Source organism: Sceloporus undulatus, chromosome 3 (assembly GCF_019175285.1).
Source record: "Sceloporus undulatus isolate JIND9_A2432 ecotype Alabama chromosome 3, SceUnd_v1.1, whole genome shotgun sequence".
Classification (NCBI taxonomy): domain Eukaryota; kingdom Metazoa; phylum Chordata; class Lepidosauria; order Squamata; family Phrynosomatidae; genus Sceloporus; species Sceloporus undulatus.
Window position 1 is genome coordinate 169,070,361 of NC_056524.1, and position 16,358 is coordinate 169,086,718.

Genomic DNA, 16,358 nt, shown 5'->3' on the forward strand with positions numbered 1-16,358 from the left:
GTGCAGAATTAAGCCTGCTCTCTTAAAATCAGAGATATTTCTTTTTTAAATAATAATAATAATAATAATAATAATAATAATAATAATAATTCTTATATTTACTGTTTCATAATTTTTTCCAGGAAAAAAGTTGGGCGAGTTTTTTCTGTATTTTTTTATTATTTTTAAAACTTAAATTCCTTTGTTCTTAAAATGTCTTCCTATGGGAATGGTCAAGGAAAAGCACTTGTTTTTAAACAGTTGAAATTATGTTTTTCCCCTCTGCTTTAGACTATTTGTGTTTTTTTCCTCAGAGGAAACTGTCAGGCAATTACCCACCAATAGAGTGCTTACCACAGAGATTTGAATTACACAAGACTCAGGAAATCCAAAGCTGAGAGTCACCACCATAGCATTTAACACTGCCATCTCCAAAGGACGCATTACAATAGATTTTTCATGGTATTTTCCCTATACGGTATACTCCTCATATGTGCCCTGTTTGTGGAGGATCTTCCAAGCACTAGGGAAGCTTTTGTCAACATTTCTCAGTGATTTTAATACTCAAATTACATTGGCAGATAAGACTGGCTAAAAAATAAATAAATCTCCAGATCACACTTAGAACACTGTTTGCAAGTTTCAATCTCCTTTAATTTTACTTTCATATTACATACCATGCCACAACCACTCTTAAGCTCTATGCAGAAATGGGAAAACTGTTCACATTCTACCTCTAATGCACCTGTTCTCAATTTGCACTAGTGTACTACCACTATTTCTTATTAAGAAAGTACAATTATTGTTCAGGATGGTCTGCTTTTGTTTTGGTTGTGCAGTGAATCTCCAGTTCTCTTTTCCTTTAACTTCCTCCTCTTGTGTATTTTTTATCCTTTTATTTGTCTCTTTTCCTTAGTCTACACAGTTTCAAAGACATAAGTATGTAGTTTCTCAGGAAACTACTGTTGTGTATTGGCCTTTTGTATTCTATATAGAAAAGAAAGTCAGTCTAGCCGAAGATTTCACTCCACTCATCTAGAAGCATTTAAAATGCACCTTAGAACCATTCACAAATCTTATTTCTGGTGCTTAAGAAGTCTTGAATGCCATGGAGAGCTATTCCTCTCACAATTCAAAGTTAACACAAATGAAACATTGTCCTAAGTCCACTACTAAAAATGTCATATTTTTGTTATTGCAACGTACTAATTGCAGCAAATCCTTCCTCATTATATGGCAATGTGCAGCATGTTAGAAGAGTGCCAGCATAGAGCAGTGGTGTGAACATTACGACTGTGGAGACCAGGGTTCCAATCCCTGCTCAGACATGGAAACCCACTGAATGATTTTGAGCATGTCATCCTCTCTCAGCCTCAGAAGAAAGTAAAGGCAAAGCCTCTAAACAAATCTTGAGAAGAAAACCCTGTGATACATTCTCTTTAGGGTCACCGAAGGTTGGAAATGACTTGAAGGCACACAACAACAATAACAAAGTATACTAGAAGGCTTCTCAGAGACATGTAGGTGGTCACGGATGAGAACAGGGTCCTATTTCTGATGGATTCTTCCTCCTTCCTACACCCTAGGAGTGGAAAATATGCAGTCTTCTAGATGTTGTTCAACTATCACTCCCAGCATTCTTCATCACTGACTATGCTAACTAGGGCTAGTGGAGTTGTAGTCCAGCAATATCTGGAACAGCACACTGTTCCTACACCTGCTATATAGCCAGTAATAAGAGTGAGACATCTCCCAAGTTCCAGTTTATTCAACCACTGTTATGCTTCTCTGATTGTGTAAACATTTTGAATTCTAATAAACACCATCTATTCTATTACCTTTTATATTATTAAAAAGAAAGACTACCTGTAGCCCAGGTGTTAATTGACTGGGACAGGAATACAAATTGACAAGCAAAGGACACAAAAAGTGTACAGAAGAAATAAATACCTGCCATAGATCCAGCCATCAACCGATGAATATGCCCAGAAATGCCAAGCTTCTGTTTAATAATCTATAAAAATATCAAATGACCAACATAAAAAATGTTCCTTAGTTTACTTAAATGAATTTGATTCTACTGCACAATGAAAGTACAAACAATGGCTTAGCATTTCCAACCACATTTTAAGAACAAACCATAATACAGCTTTAAAATCATACCATTATTTTCAACAAGCAGAAGATATGTCTATCTATGTAGGTGAATTGTACAGGAATCAGACACGTACTCCTGAAATGCACAGTGCAACAGCTTTCTAGGCCACATATTGGCCACAAGTCAGTGTGCACTTCAACCAAGACTGGGAAACAATGAGATAAACCTAGCAATCATAATGTATAAATTTTAAATTTATAATAAAATATAAATTCATTACTTTAATTATAAATTTATTACAATACATTATTTTAATACTGTAGAAAGGGAGGCCAAAGGACTAAAGAGTATTAGCATATTCCTCCCCATCACACCCACAGCCAGGAATAAATCAGGTCGTTGATTGGACTGATCTTTCACTCAAATAAGAAGGAGCCACAAGGACCTTACTTTCTCTGCCTGCTGAAGAGTACAGTTGGCCCTTGACACTTATCGCTTTCATTTTTGAGGATTAAATTATTCATGGATTTGCTTAATATGCTCTCTATAAGTCCTCCAGCATGACTCTATCTTGTGCTGGAGGACCTAGTGATTCCTAGAGAGAACACGTCTCTGGGCATTTGTAGATTTCCCAGCACAACTCTATTGGGCAACTTCCGGCAGATGTTGACTACAGAGTTGGGCTGAAGGATCTAGAGAAGCCTAGAGAGGTGTTGTCTCAGATTTTTTTTAAAAAAAATGTTTTAGTTTTTTCCACTTTCATGGGGGTCCTGTGTTCCACAGGAACTACAAAGGCATCTAGGAGATATCCCCAGTTGGTGGACATAGTGTGGGATAGGAGGAGGTACTCACACTGGTTTCAGTGGTAGGGAGAAGAGGAAGCCCTCAAAATTGTTGGCATGGGAAGGATTAGTGGAAAACCCCACATGGTCATCCTCTGGAGTCAATTTCCAGGCACTGCCAAGACCAGGGGGAGATTTTAATGTATGTACTAGATAAAACTGGATCTTGGCCATAAAGAATCAAAATTAGAAATGTTGGGAATTCACATATCACAATGTTGTATATCAATACCCCTACAAGAATGGATACTAGAGAAAGTAAAACAAAGTAAGGAGTCAGAAGATGAGTATTTAATTCTCCCAGACAATAGGGTAAGAATTCAAGATGAACACTTTGTAAAAAGTGCTTCTATTTGCATATTCAGTCAACGACCCTTTACTCAAAAGTGAGAACAGCTGACAAGCAGATTCTGTAATTTATATATGAGACAAGTTTATGAATGTTGGTGTGTTCGTGGGATAGAAAATGAAATGCAAGATACTTATTTGCTTGTTACATTATTAAGATTAAGAATTTAGTAGCCATAAAATAAGAACAGCTGATATTAAAAAATATTAAACATTTTTAGCAATTAACAAATTTATATAAGTGAGGACTAACTGATCTGTCTCACACTACACAATATCAGTACTTGGGCACTACCGTAACTGCCATGGAGTCACAGTAGGAAATCAAGAGAATACTGCCAGAGAATACTACTACCTCTCCAAACAATAAAATCCAAGATTTCACAGGATGCAGCTATAGTAGCTGAGGTGGAATCATAGTGCTGTAACTGGGTAGAGTAAAAGAGACTAAAGTTTTGTAATACATCTCCAGCCTCCCCAATAGGACCTAGCTAATTCAGAATAGCAGTTCTGTAGTTCTGCTCAGGGCTCTGAGAGGTAGGAGTAATATTTTAGGATGAGGGCAAAAAAAGAAGAAGAAAGGGTAACTTTTATAGCTTTACCTTCTTTCTTGAAACTTCCCCCTTTATGCTACATAGTACTGGAGGGCTCCTATTCGGGGAATTATGTGTGAGCGAACTTGCTCTTTCAAGAGTATGCAAAGATTACATTGAGCAGATAACCCCACTGTCCAGCTCTCATTCATACAGTGTCTATCAAATACTGTTTTGTTTGAATTCATTTTAATTTATTTACCCTCCTGTAAATGTATTCACCCTCTGGTTTTGTTTTTAATTGGACTTGCAAAATGTAAAAAAAAATATCAGCTGTGTGAGGATATTGGAAAATACTTACTTAGATGGATTTAGATTAGTTGTAGAACTTTTAAAGCCTTTTTTCTCATTGCAAGATTTACTTTCTCATAAATATAAATACAGGTTAGGAATGCATAATTTAGTGGACATTTTGGGAAAAGGTTGAGGCAACTGGTAATTACTACAGAATGATTTGTTAAAGTCATTATATATGTTTTAAATCACCATTTGAAATATAAATAAAGAAAGTATTAAATCGAATTACCTTTTTATATTGGCCAAACGATGTAAACTGAATTGCACCGTATGGAAAGATTCTAATCATCATTGCTCCATTTCCTTTATACAATCCTAGGTAACCCTCCTTTTTTGGTACAGCACATAATGTAGAAATTACACCTGTTAGCAACATAAAATGCACATTTAAGAGGTATTAACTCAAGTATTACTAACTAATCCATTTAGACCTGTAAAATTCTATTAACATGGTAATGCCACTAAGTTTCAAAAAACTAAAAAAGTTTTAATTGTCAGAAATTAAGACATTTCAGTTATACATAATTAGCTTGAACTACAATTTTGAAAAAACTCAAAGAAATTGTATACCAAAATTCTGAAGACTTTCAATGTAACACAGAATCCAATCTTAAATCAGTTTGCACAAGTAAATAAGCACAAAGATTAATAATGAATACAGTGGCTTATGCTACATAATGCAACATGTCAACATATATTACTTACATTTCAATATATAATTCTTACAGTAATTTATATCTGGAAGTTATGTACATATGATGTAGATGCTTAAGAAACATATGCTACTAAAGATTCAGCCATAATTTGTACCACAGTCCAGTTCACATGTCAGGATACGCTTGGGGAACCATGACTTAATAACTTACAAGCAGTGTGCTCATGAATGCTGACTGACTGCTCAAGCTTTAAGCTGGAGTGATTAAACAACCATTGACTTCTGTCAGTAATTGGTATATTTTAATCTCCAAACCTAGTATTCCTGCTTGTCTCTCCTGAGGAACTACAGCCATAAGCTAACAACAGTCCACACTTTGTAACTGAAGTTAATGACCTGAAGTGAGTCTTCAGTCATTGTTTTTGCTAACCAGGGTGCATAAAGATGTATGCTTCTATATTTAACTTTTTAACAAAAATATCAATAAAATGATAAATCCCTTTAAAAAAAGGACAAAAATACATTTAAAACCTACACGCTTGCTGATTTAAAACAATTCACTTTAGTTGAACTACTATCTGACATAATGTCTAATTTTAAAAAAATTATAATGCTCCAAAACCTCCAGAAGCATTTGCACTAATAAAATGGACACAGGTCGATCTACAGCACTGTCTATAGGTTTGGAGGCCTAGACCAGGGTTTAAGTTTCAAACCAAGGATAGTCCAAACTGATGGTTTGTTGCATTGTTTGAATCAATCTAAAACCAATGCTTAGGTCAGGAAAACATACATTCTTTTCTGAATTCTATTCTTATATTCACTACAAAGTTCAGGTCAACATCTGTACTGCTTGGGGGAAAAAACGTTTACCACATTTTAAATCTGAACTGAAAACATTCTTGTTTATGGACGCATTTCAGATCTCAGCCTGATATCCAGACAGGTTAGATTAAGAGTAAATTGCTGCTCCATAGTTCACAGTTTTAGAGTTACTTGAGGGTTAATTTTATTTTAAAATTGTATGCTTTGTTATTTTATATTTTAACTGCTGCAAGACTATTTTTACCTTCTTTGTATGATTATCTAAAGCGTCGTGTAAATTGTACAGCGCTATATAAATAAACTTGAAAAATAATAAGTACCTAAATACCTTAGGAATAAGAGAGAAAAAATTAACAAGAAAATTACTAGAAATAGGAGGGAAGGAGAAAGGAATTGACCATGAGAAAGTGAAAGAGGTCAAAGAGAAGAAGGGGTGAAGAAGTGGATTTTAAAATGTTAAAAACAGCCCCAGGAAGAAGACAAGCAAGAGCAAACCAACAAAGCAAGGAAAGACGAGATAAACAAGTTGAAATAAATAAGATTATGGGGAATTGAAACAAGGTTCAAAGTAGATGAAGGACAGAGTCTGAAGAACAGCTGGAACAGGGAGAACAAGAAGATAGGAGAGCAACCACAATAAACAATTTGTATTAAGAGAAAGTTTTCTTGATAGGAGGTTGAAACGTCAAGAGTGAACAATGAAAAAGGGACAGATAAGAGAGTCAACAGAAACTACAATGTGACTGTAAGCAGGAGGCATACAGACATACAATGATATCTATTGTATTTCTAGAGAGTTGGGTAAAATTATTAATTGCATTTTATTATTTTAATTTGAGGATGAATTGTTTTAATACTGTAAATAGTTTAGTACTATTTTATGTTCCCTTTTATGTGTTTAATTGTATTATTCTTTTAAATTGTGAGTCACTTTGAGTCCCACTTTTGGGGGGAAGTGGGATACAAATAAATATAAGGAAAAGTGGAGAAGAAAGACAGGTCTCAGATGCAAATCAAGGAGGGGGGAAGTGTCAGTAGTGGGGAAATCAGATCATTGAAGAGGAAATGGATTTACAAACAGTTAAGGAGAACTTTGCTCAAAACAGACCATGCTGATATTTACCATGCCTCACCTACTTTGTATAACACGTTTCATTCAGGGACAGATTTAGGTGGAATTTTTTATATATCTGAAACAAATATAAACTCAGAAGGCTAAAATCAAATTAAAGAAATTTGATATTCATTCTCTGTAATAGCACAGGGGAGAAAGAGTAGGGGTATCTTTTCAATAGAATGCAGCAAGGGTAACTTTGAAATGGTTGACTTTAACAGACAAAATGTACTTTTGTGAATAGACAATCACCTGATGAAATACATCTTACTCAAATTATACTAATTTGAACAAGAACCACCATGTTCCCAAAGAAAATATTTCATTTTTAGTTGATATAGGCATATGAAAGGATATGTGAAAAAAATGTGAAAAGATAAATGAAACATGGGAAGAAGAAACATATGAAGATGAACTCCAACTTTTGGAAAGTTAAGTTAAGGCAGCACTCAAAGCAACTGGGAAAAATAAAACACCAGGAACAGTTGACATATCAACAGAAATGCTATAAGCCACAGAGGCAGAATCAAGTTAGTTTACTAACTAAAATGTATCAAAAAATATGGGAAACATAGCAGTGGCCCACAGATTGGAAAAAGAAGACACAAGAGACTGCAGTAACTACATGACCATTGCACTAATCTCCCATGCAGGCAAAGTCATGCTCAAAATTTTGCAGCAAAGACTCTTACCATATACTGTAACTAGAGAAATGCCAGAGGTATAAGCTGGTTTCAGGAAAGGAAGAGGTACAAGGGATCACGTTACCAACATACGTTGGATAATGACATACACAAGAGAATTCCAAAAGAAAATCTGCACATGTGTGTCACTATGGCAAAGCCGTTGACTGCACAGATCATCAAAATATGTGGAATGTTAACTTATCCTCAGGCCAAGAGGCTGCCATCAGAAGTCAGTATGAAGAAAATGAATGGTTCCCAACAGGCAAATGATTCAGGCAAGGTTGCATACTATCATCCTATTTAACGTATATGCAGAAAACACTGGACACCCAGCAGGCCTAGGAGTGGAGCAGATGGCCAGTCAGAAGTGGCCAGAGGCTGCTCCAGCCGCAACCGTATGGGGGCTGCGGCAACTGCAGGGCCTGCTACAAAAGTGGACCACCACCACGGTCTCAATCTGGCCATCACCAGGACCCAGATTATTCCAGCTCCTTTTTGATCCAGTCCAAAAGACTATATCACGACATTGGAGCAGCTTCCAGATGCTTTGGGGGGCATGCATCATCTGAACGCCACATCCTCAAAGTGGCCAGAGGCCACTTCTTAGACTCAGAAACAGGAGGAAATAAGACAGGAGGAAGAAACATTAACAACCAATGATACGTAGATCCAGCAGAGCTGGAGAAAAGGGCAAAAGAAATCAATCACTCTGGCAATCAGAAAACATTTTCCCCTCTAACTGTAGCACCAAACTTCAGACTGGAGGGGCTAACTGGAGCTTCTTTAGGTAGCAAGTAATCAATTTACTCTGAGAAACTATGGACCTAAACATATAGGCAGGATGCAACAGGCTAACCCCATGGTATCTTGCCTGTGGTTCCAAACCAAGCCAGTTCCCAGAATTCTACACCATGGATCTGCTGCTGCTGTATGCCCCTTACCTACCATTGCCATCATGTGTGCCCTGAAGGCCTTTGCTGCAGCCTGCAAGGGTGGAAATGGGCACCTGGATACTCCCATGTGGCCAGGCGCCCCCTTCCAATGTCACTGGCTACAGCAGGGGCCTTCAGAGCAGATGCAAATAGTGGCAGCAGGTGGTAAGGGGCACAAGGGCCTGTGCAGTCTGCCAGGTGTCACAGCAGAATTTCCAGCAAACTCCACCACAAACAGACTATCTTTTTAGCCTACGTTAAAGGCCCTTTGGGCTGGGGTTGATCTGGGACTGCCAGATTGGCATTCAGTCTGGCTGATCCTGGCCCAGGACTAATGGCCTGCATCATCCAGCCAGGACAATGCCAGGCTGGGGTGAACATGGGCCTTTTGGCCTGTGCTCACAACCCCTGTGCCACTCACAGCCTCAAAAGACAGTTATAGTTTTCCTTTAAAAGCCAGAGAAAAACAAGAGTTTGTTTTGGCATGGGTTGGCAGAACTGATCCAAAGCCTTTTGCCTCCATTGTTCAAAAGTTATTTTCTGTCCTTCTTCTCTCCATACTTGGAACACTTCTGATACCCATGGACCAGATCCTCAGTCCCACTTTCTCTCCAGCCTGGAGCTGAAGACAGACAGGCATTTAGTTGGGTACTAAAAAGCTCAATATGTTACAGCACTGGGGATGTCTCCACCTCTTTTCAATTCCATGCCAGACATGACAGTAGCATGTGGCATAAGAAGATACTATATTTCACCCCTGTGTTGTAAGGTGGTGGATTGCTCACCAAGGAAAGGGTAGCCACTCTTGAAGACTTGGAATAAATGATCTGGTGATTCCTATTAGGAACTGTACTGCATAATTCTGTAAAAGTAAAGCATTACAGGTTGAGTATCCCTTATCCAAAATGCTTGGGACCACAGATTTTTTGCATTTTGGAATGTCTGTATTTGCATATACTGTATGTGCACAATGAGATATCTTGGAGATGGGACCCAAGTCTAAATACAAAACTCATTTATGTTTTAATACACCTTATACACATAGCCTGAAAGCAATTTTATACAGTTTTTAAAATAATTTTGAGCATGAAACAAGGTCTGTGTACAATGAACCATCAGAAAGCAAAGTTGTCATGTCTCAGTCAACCATGAAAAACGTTTTGGTTTTGGAGTATTTCGGAATTTTGGATAAGGGAGGCTGCATCCACATACAGAAATAATCCAGTTTGACACTACTTTAACTGCCATGATTCAATGCTACTGAATTCTGGGAACTGTAGTTTGTTAAGGCACAAAAGTTCTTTGATCGAGAAGGCTAAATGTTTCACAGAACTACAATTCCCAGAATTCTATAACACAGCCATGGCAATTAAAATGGTGTCAAACTGGATTATTTTTACAGTGTGGATGAATCTGCAGACTCAACCTGTATTGATAAAGAATGAGATCCTTAGTTTACAATTGTATTGAAGGATTTGGCTCTTTATCAACAGTGTTGTGCATACAAAATTAAACAGTATAACTGCAATTACTTAGCATCTCCTAACTCCCAGCAAAATACTGTTTCCTTCCAGACAGAAGTCACCAAACACTATTACAAAATACACTAATTCTTTCTTTGGAAATAGACTTATCTCCATTCCTCTAAGTGTTGGATCTTTATCTATCACTGTCTTGTTTGCTTTAGTCAGTGCAATCCATTTTATTTATTTAACTGTTTCCCAAAATAGACAAGGTTACTGCAGATTACTATAAGCCAATGTAAATTTTGGAAGAGATGAACTGGAGAACTAAAGAAGAGCTCTCAAAAAGATTTCATTTTGTTAATGTCAAACAGAGTAGTTAGTAGAAGACTTTATGAACCAAATGAATGAATATCTGATGTTCTTTTACTTGCTTCAGACATGGGGCAGGAGGTGTATTCATTCAAACTACTTTGACGTGAAGCATTTTGAGACTTCGATTCTAATTTTTGAGGATATATCCCTGTTTCAGGAAATACTGAAGTTCAAGTATTTTACCGCCAGGTTTCCAACTTTGTGTTCCTCTGGCTGAAATCTATGACTCCACAACTCCTAAAATTGTAGTCTACAGATACACTGCCAGTAAATGTTTTATATTTTATGAAGGGTCAGAACAGCACATGTGTGTTTGTTTTTAAAGTATGGGGAAGAGAGTCGTTTGCTGAAAACAAACAGAGAGAAATGCATGAAGAGAAGAATAAACTGATGTGATGGAAGATGATGATAGCAGCTGGGAAGATAATAACTATAAATTTAGAAGTGCTATGGTCAAACGGACACACACAAGTGTTAAAACAAAAACAAAAAAGAACAAGGAAACATTAGGAAGGATAGAAGGAGGTGAAAGAGGAGCATGGGTGCATGGATGATTAAAATACAGATTGTGGAAGACAGTTTAAATTCTAGAAAGAAATTCAAAAGTACAAGAGGACTTAACACAAAGATGGTGAATTATGATTAAGGAAGGAGAATTTATTCCGCAGACAATTGTATTCCTAAAGCAGGCTTTAGGAATTAGACTGCAACCCTTTACAGTGGGCCCTTGGTATCCGTTGAGGTTTGGTTCCAGGACCCCCTACCCTCCTTGTGGATACCAAAATCACTGGATGCTCAAGTACTATTATATACAATGGCATAGTAAATGGTGTTATTTATATAAAATGGCAAAATCAAAATGGGGGGATGGGGGGGTATTTTCAAGCCATGGGTGCTTAAATCCATAGATGCAGACTGTATCCACTTCTATATGAATAAGGGACATTCAGATCAATGTGACTTAGATACATCACTACAGCATTCAGTAACAGTGAGTCTGGGCAACATCTGCACATACACATTACACTGAAACGGAAACATGGAGAACTACATCTATGGTACCCATTGTTTGTACTCTACATCAATAGTATTCAGCAGGTGGGTTTCAAATGAACGCAGGTGAGTCACAATATCAGCATTACATTATACAAACATATAGTTAAGATTAAGAGGTTCATCTCATCACCTCATTCATCTTTGGGTTCAAAGAGGAATCCTAGAAAAGGCTGATCAGCATACAACAATTAGTCCCCCTCCAATAGTTTTAAGGAACTCAAGCATCTATAAATGTCAATTTTTAGTGGTAGTCACTGTATTATCATTTAAACAACATTTGGAGTTCTTTCCCACATGGATTCACTGGCAATTACATGTGCAGTCATTCAAGATTAGGAATAATTAGACTGTTATGCTCACCCTATTGTTTAGCTGTGAACACAGTGCTCTTTTTATGCCAATATTGTCATTCAGAAGTGAACTTTAGAGAGAATATCACAACATCTAAACACAATTAAGTCTTGAATTAATGCATTTGCTGAAAACAGAACAACTTGACATTTTCCTTGTCCCCTAATTTTTGTACTGTAATAAATTCTAAAGAACTCAAAGGTTTACACCATTTATGCACCACTTTTGAAACAATTTAGTAGTCATTAATAAAAGTTATTGCCCATCTCTGATTCTTCGAAATGAAGTCTGCAACCTTTACACATAATACAAATTGCATTAGGTTCCACAAAGATACAGCAGTTGTCTTACCTAGATGTTTATAATGATGGTTATGAGCTTGCAATAAAATCTTTACCCGATCCAATGGTGCAATTGTTGTTTTGGCACAACATCCTGCAACACCTATCAAACAGACAAAAATGAACACTAATTACTAGATGTGAAATATCCTATTATAAAACATTCTGCAAGAGTTATTTTTAAAACTTTATCTGTTTGAAGTTCAGCCCACACCTGGTAAGCATGATTCTCTTCAGTCAGTGGTTATGACCTTTGTTGGCAAAATACTCCTGTATTTACTTAACCTCTGATAAAGTGGAATACATAATAAGAAAAAGTTTCAGCTCACAGAAACTGCAAAATTACTTTTCAGGGCATGATCCTGTCCTTCTCCAACATGGTCCTGTCCTTGTTCAAAGGTCTTTCTAAATCAGTTTTAAGAGACTGACCTTTCAAAGATTAGACCCTAGTCTAGTATCTAAAAGCAGGAGCAAGGCATTCCTGATTTGAAGCCAGGTCACTAACTTTGTTATCAGCCCTCTTGCCCATGCCTTTCAACACCACCTTAATCTACAAATAATCACGGTTACCTTGCCATAAAAAATGTCACCACTGACTTCCACAAAGTCTGGTAAAATGCATGGGAGCAGGTAAGCCTACTTTTTCTTCTGCTCATTTAGCAATCCTAAAGTTCAACCCTATGGCAAGTCATTACAGTACTCTCAAACTCATCCTATCCTCCATAATGATGGTATATTTTATACATTGTTTCACTAAAGATTACAGGCCTGATATAGATATCCAGGGGTAGTAAGTGGCCCTGTTGGCCGCGTAGCAAAATCCAATATCATCCGAAATTCACAAAATAGTGATATTTTTATGGGGCCAACCAAAATGCACAAAACATGTTCCAAGCTTTTGAAGTTCCACTGGCTTCTTCATCAGACATAAATGTTAAAAATCACACTGGAGGAAAAATATATGACAATGTTAGTCACAAGTCTGCATTTTGAAGATGCTGCTGTTCTCAGTTCAGGTGTTGTTGGAGACATTCATACAGGCAGGCCCCTTTTCCCTCTAGCCATGTGGGTATTTTGTGTATTTTAGGTTGATACAGAGAGAGCCAAGGTGCAGTAGTGGTTTAAGTATTGGATCAGGACACTGGGAGTCCAGGGTTTGAACCCCTGTTTGGCCACAGAAACCCACTGGACAAATCACATCCTTGCAGTCTTGGATGAACGCAAGGGCAAACCCCCTCTGAACAAATCTCGCCAAGAATACCCTGTGATAAGAACCTTATGGTCACCATAAGTCATAAATTATTTGAAAGCACACAACAAATAGTTATTTTTCCAAAAGAAATTGATAGTGGATGGCTGTACTATCATGTTAACATTAATATCCATATCAGTTGCTTTGTAACATGGGCACTTTTGAAAGTTATAATCACAGGTATTTGGACTGTAAAAATTGAACCATTAATAGAAGGTTTATGATTACACGCTGCAGAATAGTAATACTTTTCCCATACTCAAAACATCTAGTTATTTAAACATAGTATTTTATATTTTAAGATGAACTATGAATGACTCAACATTCCATGCCCTGTTCCCACCTTTTTAAAAAATGTAATGGTCAGGATCCAATGTTGATTCCCCAAGAATCAGTCATATTTTCCTGTGGCTGCAGCTCTCCTGTGCATGCCAAAAAACCATCTAAAGGGCTAGGAAGCAGGGGGTTTTTGAAGCCATGGAAGGCTGGAGCTAGAGAGGAAGGGAAAGAAAGTACAGTATCCACTAGCAATGGATACTGAGGTACGCCACTGATCTTGGCCAGTATGTATAACGAATGTACTAAATATCCTGTTCTGGACAGGAAGCACTTACAACAGACTGTGTCTTTTGTGATTTCCAACAAAACCCCTTATCTTTGAAAGGGATTTCATAACTTCCTCATCTTTCCTCCAAAGTGTAAAAGACTTAACATTCCTGGGCGAGTGAAAACAACAAGGAGTCTTACAGGATAAATAATATGTAGTGCTAGAGAGCCACTCTTCTGGAACCTGAGCCTGTGATTCAGCAACCAATTTTCAACAGGCTCCTGGTTCTTCCAAATATGCAGCTCCCTACACTACCCAGCTTCTACACCTCTGGAAAAAATGCCTGCCACCTAAGTACAGTAAAGCTCATCAATTTCAGTCTTTCCATTCTGGAAATTTGAATAAGTTTTATTTTCCAGTCAAATTATGCCAGAGATCTCAACAGACACTATAACTTCTATAGCATGGTTTATCTTTCAGCTAATGTCTATAGCAACAATATTGAAACACTTAATTGTCTCCACAGCAGCATACGTAGCATCTGTACAATATTCTTCAAGCTCATAGTCAATATTATGTATGTACTGAACTAATTACAAACTATGTGAAATCTTGGAAGGACACAATATTAAGCTCTCAATTCTTCTCCTATGACTTTACACCCATCATTTCAAACTAATTTGTGCTTCCCTTCCACATTGATTCAGTAGCAATCTTGTGTCTAATTTTTTCAGTAACAGGCTATGTGCAGCCTTTTGTTTATCAGAGCAATTTTTTGGCACAAACCAAGAGCTGTTCTAAAAGCTCTTATAACTCTTTTCCTGGTTCAAGATTTCAGCCGGTAGTAAACACACCCCTTTCATATGTAGGTTATAGGTAAGTATATGGAACTATTATGAGACATGTACTACCTTCAAAAAGCTGCCGACAAGTGCTTATGCCATAATGATTTTGTTCTCCACTAAGGAGGAACAAAAGGAGGACAACTTGTTCTACCCTAAGGAGGATAACTCACCAGTTCGTCATTTACTCTAGACAGTCCGTGATCATATTTAATAAAAGGTCAGGGCAGAAACAGAAAGAGCAGATTCATGTCCTGAATAATAAAAGCAAAATCAGGATTCATGTGAAGCCTAAGGCTTTCATGGCTGGAATCCATATTTTTTTTGTGGTTTTGGGGGGCTATGTGGCTGTGTTCTGGAAGAATTTAATCCTAATATTTCACCAGTATCTGTGGCTGGCATCTTCAGAGAATGCTAGCATAGAAGTGAGTGGTGTGTGCATGTGTGTATGTATATATATATATGTGTGTGACCCTTGGTTGAGAGGAAGTGATTTACATGTTAATCTGTGTGGTGATAATGGTGACAGATGCTGGCAAATGTCAGGAATAAACTTTTCCAAAACATGGCCACATAGCCCGAAAACCCCACAAAAACTAAAACTATGATTTGTTTCTCTAAGTTGGTCACCTTTCATAGCTGAGTAGAACAGAAGCTGCTGCTGGACATTATTTCCTTCTACAGTACCTCACAAGGATTATCCAAGGCACAAGAACTGTGCTCTCTCCTTCATTTGGCCTCTCTGTTCTAGTCAGGGATTCTTCTTTACGAGGCAAACCATGCCTCAGCTGAATCCTGAAGAAGCTAAAAAAATGTTAAAGCAGCAGGTACATTGGGTCCTTTGATTATAGGTTTTGGTTCCAGGACCCACATAGATAACAAAATCTGTGGATGCTGAAGTCCCACTAAATACAACAGCATAGTAAAATGGCGTCCCTTTTATAAGATGGGAAAATCAAGGCTTGCATTTTGGAAAATACATACACAGACACAGAAACATATTTCCACATACATACAGCTCGGCCGTGTAAATCTACAGGCCGACTTTGAGCAGGTCACACAGTCTCAGCCTCAGAGGATGGCAATGGCAAACTCGCTCTGAAGAAACATGCCAAGAAAACCTCATAATAGGTTCACCTTAGGGGCACCATAAGTCAGAAATGACTTAAAGGCATACCACTACAACAAATATATATAACATGTTCAAGCCGTGGATGGCTGAATCCATGGATAAAGGATCCGTGGATAGGGAGGGCCAACTGTGCTTGAATAGACTCAAGCCTTACCTTGCAACTATCTCTACATTTACAAATTCTGGTGCTCCAGATGTTTTGGATCTAAATTCCCAGAAGTCCCAGCCAACTCCCAGGATTTCTGGGAGCTGAAGACCAAAATACCTGGAAGATTAAAGTTTGAGAACCACCGATTTCTTCACTGTAGAAATAATGTGGTTTGGCACCCCTTTAAGTGCTGTAGATCCATCCTATGTAATCCTGGGATCTGTAAATTTCTCAAGTCTTTAGCCTTCTCTCTGCCAAAGAGCTCTGGCATCTCGTCAAACTACAAATCCCAGGATTCAGTAGCATGGAGCCATGGCAGTTAATGTGGTGACAAACTGCATTATTCCTAGATGCACCTTTATATCCCAATACCTAAGGCCCACAATGGGATCTCCAGGGTTGCATCCGCACTGCAAAAAAACCCAATCTAGTTTGATCCAGGGTGACCAGGTGTCCTGATTGCAAAGGAGAACAAGGCATGG

The 16,358-nt window shown here is 37.7% G+C and overlaps 2 protein-coding genes across 3 annotated transcripts in view; one reads left to right on the forward strand and one right to left on the reverse strand.

Moving 5' to 3' along the window:
• SLC25A16 (solute carrier family 25 member 16) overlaps window positions 1-15,456 on the reverse strand; it is a 30,222-nt gene extending 14,766 nt beyond the window's left edge. The window contains exons 1-4 of one of the 2 annotated variants that reach the window (XM_042459370.1): window positions 15,227-15,456; window positions 11,966-12,058; window positions 4,387-4,520; window positions 1,930-1,993 (exon numbers count right to left, since the gene is read on the reverse strand). In XM_042459370.1, the coding sequence (XP_042315304.1) occupies window positions 1,930-1,993; window positions 4,387-4,520; window positions 11,966-12,058; window positions 15,227-15,233 (298 nt within the window). In that variant the 5' untranslated portion in view covers window positions 15,234-15,456. The remainder of the gene's footprint in view (window positions 1-1,929; window positions 1,994-4,386; window positions 4,521-11,965; window positions 12,059-15,226) is intronic. The other variant, XM_042459369.1, reaches the window with a different exon arrangement.
• Window positions 1-16,358, forward strand: part of TET1 (tet methylcytosine dioxygenase 1) — a 646,721-nt gene that overhangs the window by 508,026 nt on the left and 122,337 nt on the right. The window lies entirely within an intron of this gene.